General features: G+C 45.8%; 1 protein-coding gene across 7 annotated transcripts in view; it reads left to right on the forward strand.

Moving 5' to 3' along the window:
- Positions 1 to 1,445: 1,445 nt before the first annotated feature.
- LOC100018507 (nuclear receptor ROR-beta-like) overlaps positions 1,446 to 15,265 on the forward strand; it is a 45,431-nt gene continuing 31,611 nt past the window's right edge. For 3 of the 7 annotated variants that reach the window (XR_008917365.1, XR_008917366.1, XR_008917364.1), the window contains exons 1-3: positions 1,505 to 1,727; positions 13,875 to 13,960; positions 14,395 to 14,536. Coding sequence is in view for 4 of the 7 variants with exons in the window: in XM_056822194.1 (XP_056678172.1) it covers positions 1,721 to 1,727; positions 13,875 to 13,960; positions 14,395 to 14,536 (235 nt within the window). In the remaining 3 variants the exon portion in view is untranslated. Of the gene's footprint in view, positions 1,728 to 12,277; positions 13,557 to 13,874; positions 13,961 to 14,200; positions 14,304 to 14,394; positions 14,537 to 15,265 lie in introns of those variants that run through there. The other 4 variants (XM_056822195.1, XM_056822197.1, XM_056822194.1 and 1 more) reach the window with 4 other exon arrangements.

Raw genomic sequence — 15,265 nt, forward strand, 5'->3', positions numbered from 1 at the left:
AGAGAAAGGCCAGAGGGCCAACTTGGTTAGCACTTGGGAAGGAAAACTGAGATCTGACCCCCCAATCCTGTACTGGGGGGTTGGCCAGATCAAGCCCACAGATTGAAGGATTAAGTGAACCCTCTATTCTGCAAGGAGGATCAAGTGGTCAAAAGAAAGAACACAACACCTGCTCATACTCGGAGTGGAGTGATAAGGAGAGGAGACTGCCAGGCAGAAGGAAGTAACTGGAAGTAACAATTTCCTGTGTCCTGATTTCTTATGAAAGGAGAGGAAGAAATCCAATTGTCTCCCCAGCTTCACACCAAGCCCAGCATCCCCTAAATCCCTTCCTCTTTCTCTCTCCTCAGAATATCTGTTAAGTCCTTTTCTCTGCAAGACTCCTAAATAATATTAGCTCACACCTAATCAGAGTTCTAAATGATGGTACGATGTCTGAGCTAGGAAAGGCCTTATAGGACACAGAATGACAGCACAGAGGGAGTTAGGTCTTACAGTGTAAGGGCTGGGAGGGACCATGTCAAAGTCCAGCCCCTTTATTTTGCACAGGGGGAAAACTAATTTCCTAGAAAGATTAAGGCAGTTTGCTTAGGGTCACACACACACACACACACACATGAGTAGTATTTAAATAGGAAAAGCCAATAGGTTATGGGAAGAGGTATGATGCTAGGAGAAAAGATAATAAATAGGTTTTTGTAAGGTAGGTAGGGAAGATCTTTTTTAGCCTTCACATAGAGACTGAGAGGCAAATCTGAGATTTGAAGGAAGGTTTCCTGACTCTACCACATTCTCTCCATATCCACCTATGCTGGCTCTGTTTGAAGTCTTTGTAGTTTACAAAGGGCATTCCTTAACCAATGGGAGAGGTTAGAAGAGTCAAGATTGTTCTTATTTATCTGAGGACACTAAGGTCCAGAGAAAGGAAATCGCTAGTGCAGTCACAAGGGTAATCAGTACAGAGCCCTTTCCCTTGCACCTGGCCTCACTCTCAATTTTAAATGTCCAGATTGGACTAAGGAAGAAGAGTGGAGAGGGGACCATGGTGGTGGTGGTGAGGCAGAATTGGCTGGCAGAGTTCTGAATGAATGCCTCAGGGATTTCTCTGAGAAGGAAGGACAGAACCCCAGGCTTTAGTGGAATCAAGGACAGAGAAACATTCCAGCTCTGACCCAAACTAGCAGCTTGATGTCTGGCAGTCTCATAGCAACATCTCATTTCTGAGCCTCTGTTTCCCCATCTGTTGGATGTGAGATGTAGATGACCTAGGGACTCTTCCTTTTGAAATCATACAGTCTGTAAGGACGATTGACTCTGGTGTCTTTAGAAAAAGAAGGAAAAGCAGACCAAAAGTTAAACTGTCCCTAGAAAGTGGGTGGGTCCGGGGTGGGCAACTGACAAGGTGGGCGGGGGCAGATGATGGGGCGGGGCCGGAGCTGACAGCTGGGGCGGAGCAGCCTGAGCCGGGCCCATCATGTGAATTTCCACATGTTACATTGGCCACCTCTGCTACGGGAAAGTAGGTTAGCAGAGTCCTGGAGCCGAGCCGGCCCGGGTCAGGCCGGGCAGGGAGGGAAGAGGTGGGGGACGCTGGAGCGACAGTCCCGGAGCCCGGAGCGAGCCAGAGAGCCAACCGTGCGCCCCGGCCCAGCTATCTGCTCAGCAGTTCGTCCCTAAGAGTCCATTCTCCAGAAGGGGCGGTAAGCGGCCAGCCCGCAGCATGAGAGGTAGGGAGGCTGGCCCACGGGAAGGTCTGCTACGTGGGGAGGGCAGGGGACAGCTATGGGAGGCCCCCTCCTTAAAGCTCACCCTCCACTTAGTCTTTCTGGGCCCAGTGTTGGGCCCGGGAGAGAGAGCGAAAGAAGGGAACGAAGGGAGAGAAGAGAGAGAAAAAAGAAAGGAGGGGAAAGAGAGAAGGAAAGAGAAAATTAAAAGAAAAGGGAGAGGGAGAAAAGAGAAGAGAGAGAGGGGAGGGAGGGGAAAGAATAGTAGGAGAAAGAGATAAGGAGAGAGAAATAAAGGAGGAAAAGAGAAAAAGAGAAACAAGGAGAAAGGGAGGGAAAAGGGAAGAATAAGAAATGAGAATGGAGCAGAAGAAAGAGGGAGAGAAGAGAAGGGGAGAAGAAGGAGGAGATAGTTCATGGAAGGGAGAGGAAATGAGGGAGCTATAGATGGGAGGAGTGAGAGAAAGGACAGGGAGAGAGAAATGAAGCGAATGAAGTAGAAAGGAAAGAAAATCAAGGAAGGAGGAAAGGAAATATGGGAAAGGTGAGGAAATAAGGGATCAACAGAAAGAGGAGGGAGAGGAAGGAAAGGGAGAGTGAGAGAGGGAGGAAGGGAAAGGAGACGGGGAGGGAGAGAAAGTCAAGGAAGAAATGTAGGAGAAAGAGAGGAGAAAAAGAATGGGGAGGGAGAAAGAAGGAAACAGCAAGAAAACGGGTGAAGGATAGGGGATGAAAAGAGGGTAGAGAGAGGCTGAGAGGGAAAAACTGAGGCAGAGAAGAAGAGTAAAGAGGCAGAGTGTGACTGACAATCAGTGACAAGCACATAGCCTTTGACATTCTCTTCTCTCTCTCTCTTGCCTTCACCCTGGCCTGGGACCCTCAGAATGTACTGGGCCAGCCCGAAGGAGAAAGCCAGCTCTCAGGAAAAAAATATTTTCCACTGCTCAAGTTGTTTGTTGCTAGGAGGGGTTTCCAGTTTCCTCACCCTCTGCGTGCCCAGGCGGGAAGTGCGGACGTGGGACCTGGGTCCCTCCCATTCAGACTGTCTTCCCCCTCCCCTGCCCTCTGTTCCCTGCTTCTCCAGTTGGTGCTCTCCTCAATTTCCCCAGCTCCCCTTTCCCCCATTCCCTTCTATCGATTTGCTACCTGTCTGGGTCCTTGTGTTTGGACTGTCTGATCTTTCATCCCATGTCCTGTCCTCCCCTCCCCCTTCAGCTTTTCCCTTTCTGGCTTCCTTCTTCTACCATTTGTCACTTCTCTTCCTCCTCGTACTCCCCCATCTAGTCTTCTCTCTTCCTCCTCCTCTTTCCTATTTCCTCCCCCTTTCTCTTCTATTCTCTACTACTATGTCTTTCCTCCATCTCCTCCCTGTCTTTTCCCCATCTACTTTCTCTTTCCCAACCCCCACCCATTTCATCCTGTTCCCATCTCTCTTCCCATGCCCCGCCTCTCTTCTCTCTTTCTATGCTCTCTTCTTCCTCCTCTCTTTTTCATGATCTATCTCTCTCCCCATGTTCTCTCCTTTTCTCTCTCTCTCTTCTCCTTTCCTCTATTAGTCCTTCTCCTCCATTCTTCCTCCTCATTCTGTTCTCTCTTCTTACCTCCCTTCTCCTTTCTCTCTTACTCCTTCCTTTCCCTCTCTCCATTTTTTCCATCTTCTTTACTTTCTCTTGGAGCCTTTCCTGTCCCCCTTCTTCTCCCTATAACAGTGACATCCTAAATATCTCCTTGTACTGGACCTGGATCTCCTCTTTCATTGATTTCACTCTCCTTGTTTCATAGATATCTGTCTTTTTCCTTATTAGAATATAAGCCCCTTGAGAGCAGCACCTTTGTCAAAGCTCTTTCTGTATCTCTAGCATGAGATGTATAAATGTGGTTTGAGTTGGCTATTTATTGAAAGGTAAACTTCCTGGCATTGGGAAGCCCTGAGTAGCCAGAGACTTCCCTTAAAAGCAGTGGGCTCTCACCCCAGGAAATGTCTGTCTTTTTGTCTCTTTTCTTTTTGGGTGAGGAGGGTAAGGAAACAGCTAGAATACTCTATTCACCCCTTTCTCTGTCACTAACTAGCTGTGTGGCCTTGCACAAGTCATTTCTCTCCTTTAAGACTCAGTTTCCTCATCTATAAAATGAGGTAAGGAGGTAGACTAGATAATTTCTAGGGGACAGAGGATTTCTTAACCTTTTCAGTGTCTTGGATCCCTCTGACAATATGATGAAGTCTGGGGATCTCTTCTCAGAATAATGTTTTTTAATGGATAAAATAAAACACATAGGATTACAAAGGAAACTCAAAATGAGTGAAAATAAAGATGTGAACCAGAAGAGCCAGCAAGCTTTCCTCAACTCCTTCACATAGGCAAGAAACATTAAATAATCAATCTCCACCAATGAAGAGAGTTTTATGGGAATGATCTTTGAGCCAGGGGTTACAGATGTAATTTTTTTTCCTATCCAAGTTCAGGGACTTCTTGAAATCTATCCATGGAATCCAGGTTAACAACCCCTGCACTCAGGTGTCTTTTGAGTTCTCCATCCTAGGGTCCTGTGACTGAGCACAGCTCCATCCGTCCCTCCTTTCCCCCTTTAAGGGTCTGGAGGGATGAGCCCTGGTTGTCTTTCCTACCCAGGGCCACTCAGTCACTGTACCCAGGAAATCAGGACCTGCAATCTAAACTCTTTCTAGGCTTAGTCCTGCTGGATCCCATCCAATTCATTACCTCCTGGGTAAGAGTGTTGATGTCTGGGGTAACTAGGTAGCTCAGTGGATAGAGAACCAGACTTAGAGAAGGGAGGTCCTGGGTTCAAATCTGGTCTCAGGCACTTTCTATCTGTGTGACCCTGGGCAGTCACTTAACCTCCACTGCCCAGCCCTCACCACTCTTCTGCCTTGGATACAATGCTCAGTTTACAGTTTTGATTCTAAGACAGAAGGGAAGGGTTCAAACAACCAAAAAATTGAAGAAGCAACAGCCAGATTTGACCAGCCTGACTAACAGGGGGATGCTCACTCTGTCCTGAAATCCTTCCCTGGTAGTGACCCTTAGCTGCTTTGTCAACCCATTCTCTCCTTCCACTCCCACCCCAATCAGCCCCTTTGGATTGAGCCTGCCCTCATCAGTCTGGGCAGTCTGGCTCTCCCTCCAGCTTCCTCCAGCTCTCTAATCCTGTTGGCTTTACTGACCTCCTGGGGGCCTCTGGCAGAACCAGGCAGAGGGGGGCTCAGCAGCCACAAATCCCAAAGCATGGCCTAGTGACCTATTTCTGTCGCTGAGGAATAGAACAAAACAGGGCTGCAGAGGGACCAGCTCAGGTGGGGGACAATGGGGAATGACGAGGACTTGTCCATGAGTGTGGCTGGAAGCTAGACAGGATAAGGGATTTGTTGTCTGGGAAATGGAAGCTTGGTGATAGGAGGGATGGGTTAGGTGGAAACAAATGCAGCCACATCTGGCAGGATGAGTTTTCTGGATGGATGTAGTCTGAGGAGATATTTTGGAGAGGATTTTTGCCCTCCTGACGGCTAGGTATTGGCTCTCAGATGTGTTTCCTATGAACAATAGCATTTGTGAGCTCCTTGAGGGCAGTGATTGTTTTCATTTTTGTCTGTATTTCCAGTGCCTATCATTAGGCCTAGCAGGCAGTTTTGGATGAACAACTGAATGCTCTGTACTTATTCATTCATTGAAGAAAAGTCGTGAGAGTAGCACAGTGGCTTGAGCACTAGGCCTGGATTTAAAAGGAACCAAGAACAAATATGACCTTCAAAGTTTCCTAGCTTTTTTACCTTGGTCAAGTCATTTAACCTGATTGCCTAGTCCTTGCAGTTCTGTCTTAGAATTGATACTAAGAGATGAAGTAAGGATTTATTTAAACAAAAAAAAAGGAGAAAGAAAAAATCATTATGGACAGATTTCTTTCACCCTTTCTTCTCTTCCCTAGAACTTATGACTCCCAATCTAGCTTCCTTGGGGATGAGAAAGATGAGAAAATTGGCAACCTCTTCCTTTTCCCTCTTATCTCATTAGATCAAGGGTCCTTATTATTTTTGTGTCATAGACCCTTTAGATGATCTGGTGAAGTCTATGGATCTCTTCTCAGGTTCCTGTTTTTAAATATAGAAAATAAATTCGATTATCAAGAAAACCAATAACTAATAACTATTGACGTAGCTATCCGAATATTGGGGTGTTTTATGTAAATGGACTCCAGGTTAAGAACCCTAATGTACATGAAATTTATTGAAAATTAACAATAAGAGTAGCTATGTTAGACATTGAGGAAATCACTACTCTTCTTAGTAGTTGGTGTTCACTATCTCAATGGTCTTCACTATTTAGTTCTCTGTTCTAAGGTCTCTCCCAGCTCTGACATTCTCTGTTCTAAGGGTCCGCCCAGCTCTGATATTCTGGGTGGTTCTAAGAACCTTTTCAGACAGTCATTTAGTAAACAAGTGTTTATTACACACCTACAACATGCCAGTCACTGTGCCATCCTGCCTTTCCTCCCAACTAAAAGGCAATAGTTATACTTAAAACCTGACACTAGCACTTTAATAAATATGCTTTCCTTGAGATAGATTGTGTCAATATTATTATTTCCATTTTATAGATAAGGAGTTTGAAGTTAGGGAAGGAATATAACCTGGTTACAATCATGGGCCCAAACCCAAGTCTTTTGACTTCAGGTCCACTACTCCTACTATAATGCCAAGTTGCCTCTCTAAGCCTTCTCTCTCCCTCTCCCTCTCCTCTCTCTCCTTCTCCTTCTCCCTCTCCTTCTCCCTCTCCCTCTTCCTCCCTCCCTCCCTCCTTTTCTCCCTTCCTCCTCCTCCTCTTCCTCCTCCTCCTCCTCCTCCTTCTTCTCCTTCTTCTTCTCCTTCTCCTTCTTCTTCTTCTTCTCCTTCTTCTTCTTCTTCTCCTTCTTCTCCTTCTTCTCCTTCTTCTCCTTCTTCTCCTTCTTCTCCTTCTTCTTCTTCTTCTTCTTCTTCTTCTTCTTCTTCTTCTTCTTCTTCTTCTTCTTCTTCTTCTTCTTCTTCTTCTTCTTCTTCTTCTTCTTCTTCTTCTTCTTCTTCTTCTTCTTCTCTCCCTCTCTCTCCCTCTCTCTCTCTGTCTCTGTCTCTCTCTCTGTTGGTCTCTCTGTCTCTCTGTCTCTGTCTCTGTCTCTGTCTCTCTGTCTCTCTCATCTTTTTTCACCAGTTTTGGATCTCTCTAGGCCACTGCTTCCTTCTTGCTCTGAGTGAGCAATTCCACTTCCACAATATTTTCTTATTTTTCTTCCTTCTCAAGACTTTTTAAAAAAATGTTTTTAAAAAATGTTTTAAATGAACAGAAATCTATTTTCTCCCCTGTCCTACCTCTGACCCCTTTATGAAAAAAAAAGATACGTACTTTTCATTTTGAAATCTGAATCTATCATTTCTGTCAGGAGGTAGGTGACTTCTTGCTTCATCATCAGTTCTGGGAAATGTGGATGGACATTTCATTGATCATAGTATTATAATTATTGTATAATTATTCTCCCGAGTCTACTCATTTTATTCTTTACAACTTTATATTAAAGTCTTCAAAATGGGTTCATTTTTATAATATGAATATTATTGATAATGAAGCTTTAGATTTAAAACTCATTTAAGTTTTTAAAGTTTGAAGTTGCCCTAAGACTTTTGGACACCCTTGTGTTTTAAACTGTTCTTCTGGTTCTCTTTATTTCCCTCTTCTTCTGTTCATACAAGTCATTCCTTGATCTCTTTGAAACCATCTTTTTCCTCGTTGATTCCAGCACAACACCAAATTCATTATACCACAATGTGTTCAGCCACTTCCCAATTGATGGGTACCCTATCCCCATCCCCTTGGTTTTCAGTTGTTTGCCAACATAGTCATGCTGTGAACATTTATTAGACACCCACTAAGTGTCTTTGTTAGTTTATGGTATTAAAAGGGCAAAAAAGGAACAATCCCTGCCCTCAAGGAGGTGACAGTGGCTGAGGGGAGTCAACAGTAGAAATGGATAGGGAAATCTCAGTCGTTTTAGGGGTAGAGGAGAGGGCACTAGTTACTGGGGGAGATCAGGTAAGGAGGCAGCCCTTGAGCTGAGCCTTGAAGGAAACACAAGAATGGAGGAGGTAGAGGTGAGAATGGAAAATGGTCTCCAAGAAGGTAACCAAGAATCATCAATGTCTAATCAAGATGGTGCTGATCAGCCTTTTGAAGACCTTTTGGATAACAGCACACCGATATTCACCCAAATGCTCCTGTTCACCGAAGTACATGATAACTTACACATATATACACATATGTTCACCTATGTACACATAAGTACATGTCGAGTCAACCACATGGGCCCAGATCCATGGGTGTCATCTATGTAGCCTTGACTCTCTGTAGATGGGTGCTCACCTAGATGTATAAAACTTCCTCAGGTTGGAAGCCATGTCTACAAAGACTATATTTATGTATATTGTATTTACATATGTTGTTTCCACTGATAGAATGTAAACTTCTTGAGGCCCCCATTTGACAGAAAGGGAAACTGAGACTTGGAGAGGAATCATAGTTTGTAGAGCTAAAAATAGACATTTTCAGGTATGAGGTCTTTATTTTTAAGATAAGAAAAATGAAGAGACAACTGGGTAGCTCAGTGGATTAACCCTGGGCAAGTCACTTTCCTAGCCCTTATTGCTCTTCTGCCTTTAAGTACTGATTCCAAGATTCCAAGATGGAAGGTAAGAGTTTAAAAAAAGAAATAAAAATGTTCTTGGGGACCCAAAGGGGAAACCATTATGGGGCAACTGGGTAGCTCAGTGGATTGAGAACCAGGCCTAGAGATGGGAGGTCCTGAGTTTAAATCTGGCCTCAGATACTTCCTAGCTGTGTGACCCTGGGCAAGTCACTTGACCCCCATTGCCTAGTCCTTACCACTCTTCTAAAGGTTTAAAGAAAACTGAGACCCTAAGCCCCTGGGAAGGGGTTTCCCCCAGTCTCAGTGGTTTTAAGAAGAAACAGGAGGATTTGAATCCAGGTCTTTAGACTGCACATCCAAGACTCTTTCCAGGACCCCTCTCATTCCAGTAGGTTCAGTCTTTTAGAACATGAGGACCAAGGATTCCAGGATGGTCTCTGTGGCCAGAGCCTCTGTGCCCAGGCTGAAGTTTCTCTGAGTACATCTGTCTGTTCTAGCACCAGCATGGGGGTTCCCCCTCCTTCTCCCCCAAGGACTCTGCCCTCCTGACGTCAAGCAGAATCAGCCTCTGGGGCCGGGCACAGCCTTCCCAGGCCCTCACTCTGTTTGGGCCCACAGGGAGTGAGGCCCCCGCCCAGGAGGGGGAGGAACACCTCCCAGGCTCCCTGGAGGACAGGAAGCCACCCTGGCCTGGGAGGCAGGAGAACGCGTGTGTTCGGATCAGGGCGCAGCCCCTAACTTTCCGTGTTTTCTTGGACTCCTTACACAGCCTCCTCTTCTGTGGCCTGTTTTCTTCGTCTGTAAAATAACTGGTTTGGGTTGGGTGACCTCTGCGGGCCTGTCTACACCTGATAATCTGAGTCTGTGTGCTAAAAATTCATTCAATAAACTTTAAAAAATTATCTTCTGTCTTAGAATTGGTCTTGAGTGTGGACTCCAAGGCAGAAGAGTGGTCAGGGCCAGGCAGTTGGGGTAAGTGACTTGCCCAGAGTCACACAGCCAGGAAGTGTCTGAGGTCAGATTTGAACCCAGGACCTTCCATCTCTGGGCCTGGTTCGCAATCCACTGAGCCATCCAGATGCCCCTCAATGAATGTTCTTAGACCCTTGATTATAGAACACAGGGAGATAAAGTGAAGATAAAGGTCCTTGCTCTCTGGGAGCTTAGAGTCCAGGAGGGGAATGAGATAAAAATATATTTCCCTATAATATATTACATGGTGAGTGAATCAGAAAAGAAGTAAAGTCTAAGGTGTGATCTGATGAGAAAAGGTAGAAAGGGGATGATAATATTAAGTACAGGGCACAGAGTACTGGGTCTCCATTCAAGAAGACTCCTCTGCTGGGGTTCAAATCTGGTCTCAGATATTTACTAGTTGTGTGATGCTGGGCAAGTCACTTTACCCTCCTGACCTCAGTTTCTTCATCTGTAAATGAGCTGGAGCAGGAAATGGCAAACCACTCTAGTATCCTTGACAAAAAACATAAAAACCCAAATGGGGTCACAAAGAGTTGGACATGACTGAAAAACTCAACCACAAAGCCTGGGAGTCATCAAGAGGCTCCCTCCTCCATCTCCCTTGGGTAGCCTGGGGGTCCAATAGATAGAGTGTTGGAGTCAGGAAGATGAGGCTTCCTGAGTTCAAATCTAGCCTTGGCATTTCCTAGCTGTGTGACCCTGGGAAAGTCACCTAACCCTGTTGGTCTCTGTTTCCTCATCTGTAAAATGGGCTGGAGAAGGAAATGGAAAACCAGTATTTCTGCCAAGAAAAAACCAAATGGGGACTCTCAAAGAGTTGGACATAATTGCAAGAACAGAACAAGATTTTACTCCCCAAATTATAAATATATATTAAATGAAGTAGATCATACTAATGAATACATTAAATATATGATTAAATTATATTAAATAATATATATTAAATGAAATAATACTTTAGTGCTTTAGAAACCTCAAGTCACAATATACATGTGAGATGTTAGATTACTAGAGGACCAATGAAGGCTACCTAAAGGAGAAATTTATAAGAACCCCTCCAGATCTCTCTATTCAATTTGCTGTGATCTGAGTGCCTTCCCGACAACACCTATTCTTACATGACTCTAGGAATCTGAGAGGGAGAGTGATCCTGTCCAAGAGTCAGGAAGACTTGAGTTCAAATTCTGACTCAGATACTTGCTTACTGTGAGACTCTGAGTAAGGCATCTAACCATTTCCAAAGTCATTCTCCTCAACCAAATACCTCTGAGGTCACTGTCACCTCTAAGTCTCTGTTCCTGTGATTCTGCCTCTTATTTTTTTCTGGCACACACTGAGCATTTAATAAGGGATTGTTGATTGGAATTAAAGATTTTTTAATTAATTAATTTAGAATCTTTTCCCATGGTTCCATGATTCATGTTCTTTCCCTCCCTTCCTCCAACCCCCTCTCATAGCCAATGAGCAGTTCCACTGGGTTTTACATGTATCATTGTTCAGAGCTCAATTATTATTATTATTTGCAACAGAGTGATGGTTTAAAGTCTGCACCCCCTAATTGGAATTAAATTGACCCTTTTTGGTCATCTGTCTAGTCCAATGGCCTTTTTTCCTCCCTCCCTTTGAGTCCTTCAATCCCCTGGGATTTCAAAACTCAGCTTCTCCTGAAGACACATCTCTACAAAATAGTTACATTTGAGCCAGTCTTGGGATGCTGGGAAATGATCTCCTTTCCATCTTGGAGAAAACTTCTTTTTATTTAGAGACCCTTCCTTTTAGTCCCCACCCACTAGAGACCTCACTCCTACTAGTTTTGTGTTTGGAGGTGGGGAGGGGGGCAATTGCTATGTAGCTTTTATATAGCATTTATTCCCATTTTACAGATGAGGAACCTGAGGCTGCGAGAGGTTTTGGTGTGACTTCCCTAAGGTTGCCCAGCTAGTAAATGTTGGAGACTAGATTTGACACTCCTGACTCCAAGTGGAGCCCTTTGCTTACAGACCTCCCCTGTCTCCGGCCTGAGCTGCCTTCTCTGTAAAACGAAGGGGTTGGACTCTGCAGTTTAAAATTCATGGATGGTTGGGAGCAGCTGGATGGCTTAGTGGATCAAGAGCCAGGCCTAGAGACAGGAGGTCCTGGGTTCAAATTTGACCTCAGACACTTCCCAGCTGTGTGACCTTGAGCCCCATTGCCCAGCCCTTACTGCTCTTCTGCCTTGGAAACAATAGACTTATTGATTCTAAGGTGGAAGGTAAGAGCTAAAAAAGATTCCTAGATTGGTAAATCTGGAAAGAAACCTCAGAAGTCTAACTGCCTTGTTTTATAGGAAATCAGTGAATCAGTGTCCAGAGAAGCCAAGTGACCAGTCTAAAGCAGAACAGTCAGTGAGTGGACCCCAGGACTCTCAAAATTCCCCCAGGACAATTTAGTTCCCACAGTTATTAAGCACACTGTGTAGTAATAGAAAGGGAAAAAAGGAATCGCTAACCTCAAAGAGTTTCTACTTTATTCTGGTTGAGGCTGGGGTAGGAAATAGTGAGCAGAGATCAGCTCCAGGGGCTCCTCTGCCCTTTAACTTTCAGGGGAAAGGAGGGCTCTTGAAGACTAGAAAAAGTTGGCTGAGCCTTGGGGAGGATGGGGTTAATCTCCCACAGTGCCTGTTATACAAGCAGTGTCCCTGGCAGAAGTGTGTCAGTGGGACAGTGGGTGGGTAAGTGACTGGGGAGGACAGCTGGCCCTGAGGATGCCCTCCCCGCCCTTGGAGGCCCAATCAGAGTCTGCCCAGCCCCCCTCCCTTCTCCCAATGATGTCACAGATAGGTTTAACAGCTGCCCTTTATATAACTGCAGTTATATAATCTCAGGCAAGCTGGAGTCAGAGACTGTGTGTCAGTGGGGGGTGGGGGGTGGAGGGGGGGAGGAATGGAGGAGGGAGGAGAGGAGTGGAAAGTTGTAGAAGAGAGAATGTCAGAACAAGGAGGGACTTCAGAACCCAGAATATCAGAGCTGGGAGAATCCCTAGGACAGAGAATGTCAGAGCTGGGAGGGAGCTTAGAACAGAGAATGCCAGAGCTGGGAGAACCCTTAGAACTCAGGATGTCAGAGCTGAGAGAGCCCTTAGCACAGAGAATGTCAGAGCTGGGAGAGTCCTTAGAACAGAGAAAATCAGAGCTGGGAGGGAGCTTAGAACAGAGAATGCCAGAGCTGGGAGAACCCTTAGAACCCAGGATGTCAGAGCTGAGAGAGCCCTTAGCACAGAGAATGTCAGAGCTGGGAGAGTCCTTAGAACAGAGAATGTCAGAGCTGGGAGAGTCCTTAGAACAGAGAAAGTCAGAGCTGGGAGAGACTTTAGAACAGGGAATGTCAGAGCTGGGAGAGTCCTTAGAACAGAGAAAGTCAGAGCTGGGAGAGACTTTAGAACAGGGAATGTCAGAGCTGGGGGAGTCCTTAGAACAGAGAATGTCAGAGCTGGGAGAGTCCTTAGAACAGAGAATGTCAGAGCTGGGAGAGTCCTTAGAACAGGGAATGTCAGAGCTGGGAGAGTCCTTAGAACAGGGAATGTCAGAGCTGGGAGAGTCCTTAGAACAGGGAATGTCAGAGCTGGGAGAGTCCTTAGAACAGGGAATGTCAGAGCTGGGAGCGACTTTAGAACAGAGAACTTCAGAACCGGGAGGACCCTTAGAATACAGGATGTCAAAACTGGGAGGATCCTTAAGCCACAGAATTGTCAGTGCTAGGAGGGCCTTTAGAGCAGAGAATGTTAAAAAAAAAAAAACAACAGAGAATGTCAGAGCTGAAAGAAACCTCCATGTTTCTTTCCATACTAACTCCATGCTATTGTAATGGTGCCCAACAGATGTAGATGATATTTAAGGCTTGAAGGAAAAGAAAGCTTAGGCTGACTCCCATCTATCCAAGACTGGGGTCCATCAGGGGACAGGGCAGGTCAGAATGATATCAGGGCGGCATCTCCTGGTCATTAGGAGAAGTACAGCCACATCTGGGATTCTGGGCCCAGGGATGGAATACAGAGAAGACCAAGATGTAAAGGGATTCCTTATGCCCTCCTTTAAAGCAAGCCCTCTCCTGGACTCAATTCCTACTTGAATCTAAGTTTCATCTCTAGTCAGGGAATGAACCCAAAAGACCAGCCAGCAACCTTGAGAGGCAGGTACGCAGGGATTGCATTAGTCCTGTTTTACAGATTAAAAAACTGAGGCAGGAAAGGCTAAGTGATTTACATACACATGGTCACATAACTAGTAGTGGGATATTTGAATCAGAACCTGTCTGTCCCCTCAATTCTAGCCCCACTTGGAACCCACTTAGCCAACCCTGAATGGGAAAGAGCCAACCTCTCTAGTAAGCCTCCTAGGAAAAAAAGGTCTGGCCCCCTGAAAGTGTGGGAAGGCACCTGCCTTAAGGGGTGGGGGAGCACTCCTTCCTTCTTTCTACCTCCTGCTATATATGTGGCCATGTCTCCCTACAGCTCAGATCGAAGTGATTCCCTGTAAGATCTGTGGGGACAAGTCTTCAGGGATCCACTATGGCGTCATCACCTGTGAAGGTTGCAAGGTAAGAGAGGGCTGGGGAGGGAGAGAGGGAGAGAAATAGTGAAGAGGACAGGACCCCAAAGTCTGAGTCCTGGTATTTTGCCCCCTTTTAATCATCAAATGATTTATTTTTAATTCCTTGGGGTGAAACATTTGCTAAAACAATTTATTTCTCTACTTTTCCCACCATGATGTTCCCTTTGCCTCATGAGGACTCTGGGCCATCATTGTGGAAATTCCAACTCACATTCTGCTGTGACAGGTCTGTGGCCACTTTGTAGTTTCCTGCCTCTCTCTTCAATGTCCAGCTTAAGAGGGAGAAAGAACCAGGGGCATGACTGCCAAGTGACTCATCTTCCTGTCAGGTAGCATCCCCAGGGACCAGTCATGGCTAAGGTGGGAGGCCTAGAGACCTGGTCCTCCCCCAATCCCCTCATTCCTCTCTCTGGCCCACAGGGCTTCTTCCGACGGAGCCAGCAGAACAACGCCAGCTACTCCTGTTCTCGACAACGTAACTGCCCTATTGACCGCACCAGCCGAAATCGCTGCCAGCACTGCCGGCTACAAAAGTGCCTAGCCCTGGGCATGTCACGAGATGGTGAGTCAGCATTTGTTGACCATCACTGAGACAGACCAGTGAGACCAGTACCTGAGAACATGGAATATGAGAGCATCAGAGCTGGGAGGGCCCTTAGAACCCAGAATGTCAGAGCTGGGAGGACCCCTAGAACAGAGAGTGTCAGACCTGAGAGGGAGCTTAGAACAGAGAATGTCAGAACTGGGAGGGAGCTTAGAACAGAGAAATGTCAGAGCTGGGAGGGAGCTTAGAACAGAGAATGTCAGAGCTGGGAGGACTCTTAGAACAGAGAATGTCAGAGCTGGGAGAGTCCTTAGAACAGAGAATGTTAGAGCTGGGAGAGACCTTAGAACAGAGAATGTCAGAGCTGGGAGGACTCTTAGAACAGAGAATGTCAGAACTGGGAAGGTTCTTAGAACAGAGAAATGTCAGAGCTGGGAGGGAGCTTAGAACAGAGAATGTCAGAGCTGGGAGGACTCTTAGAACAGAGAATGTCAGAGCTGGGAGAGTCCTTAGCACAGAGAATGTCAGAGCTGGGAGAGACCTTAGAACAGAGAATGTCAGAGCTGGGAGAGTCCTTAGAACAGAGAATGTCAGAGCTGGGAGAGACCTTAGAACAGAGAATGTCAGAGCTGGGAGAGTCCTTAGAACAGAGAATGTTAGAGCTGGGAGAGACCTTAGAACAGAGAATGTCAGAGCTGGGAGGACTCTTAGAACAGAGAATGTCAGAACTGGGAAGGTTCTTAGAAC

This window comes from Monodelphis domestica, chromosome 3 (genome assembly GCF_027887165.1).
Source record: "Monodelphis domestica isolate mMonDom1 chromosome 3, mMonDom1.pri, whole genome shotgun sequence".
Classification (NCBI taxonomy): domain Eukaryota; kingdom Metazoa; phylum Chordata; class Mammalia; order Didelphimorphia; family Didelphidae; genus Monodelphis; species Monodelphis domestica.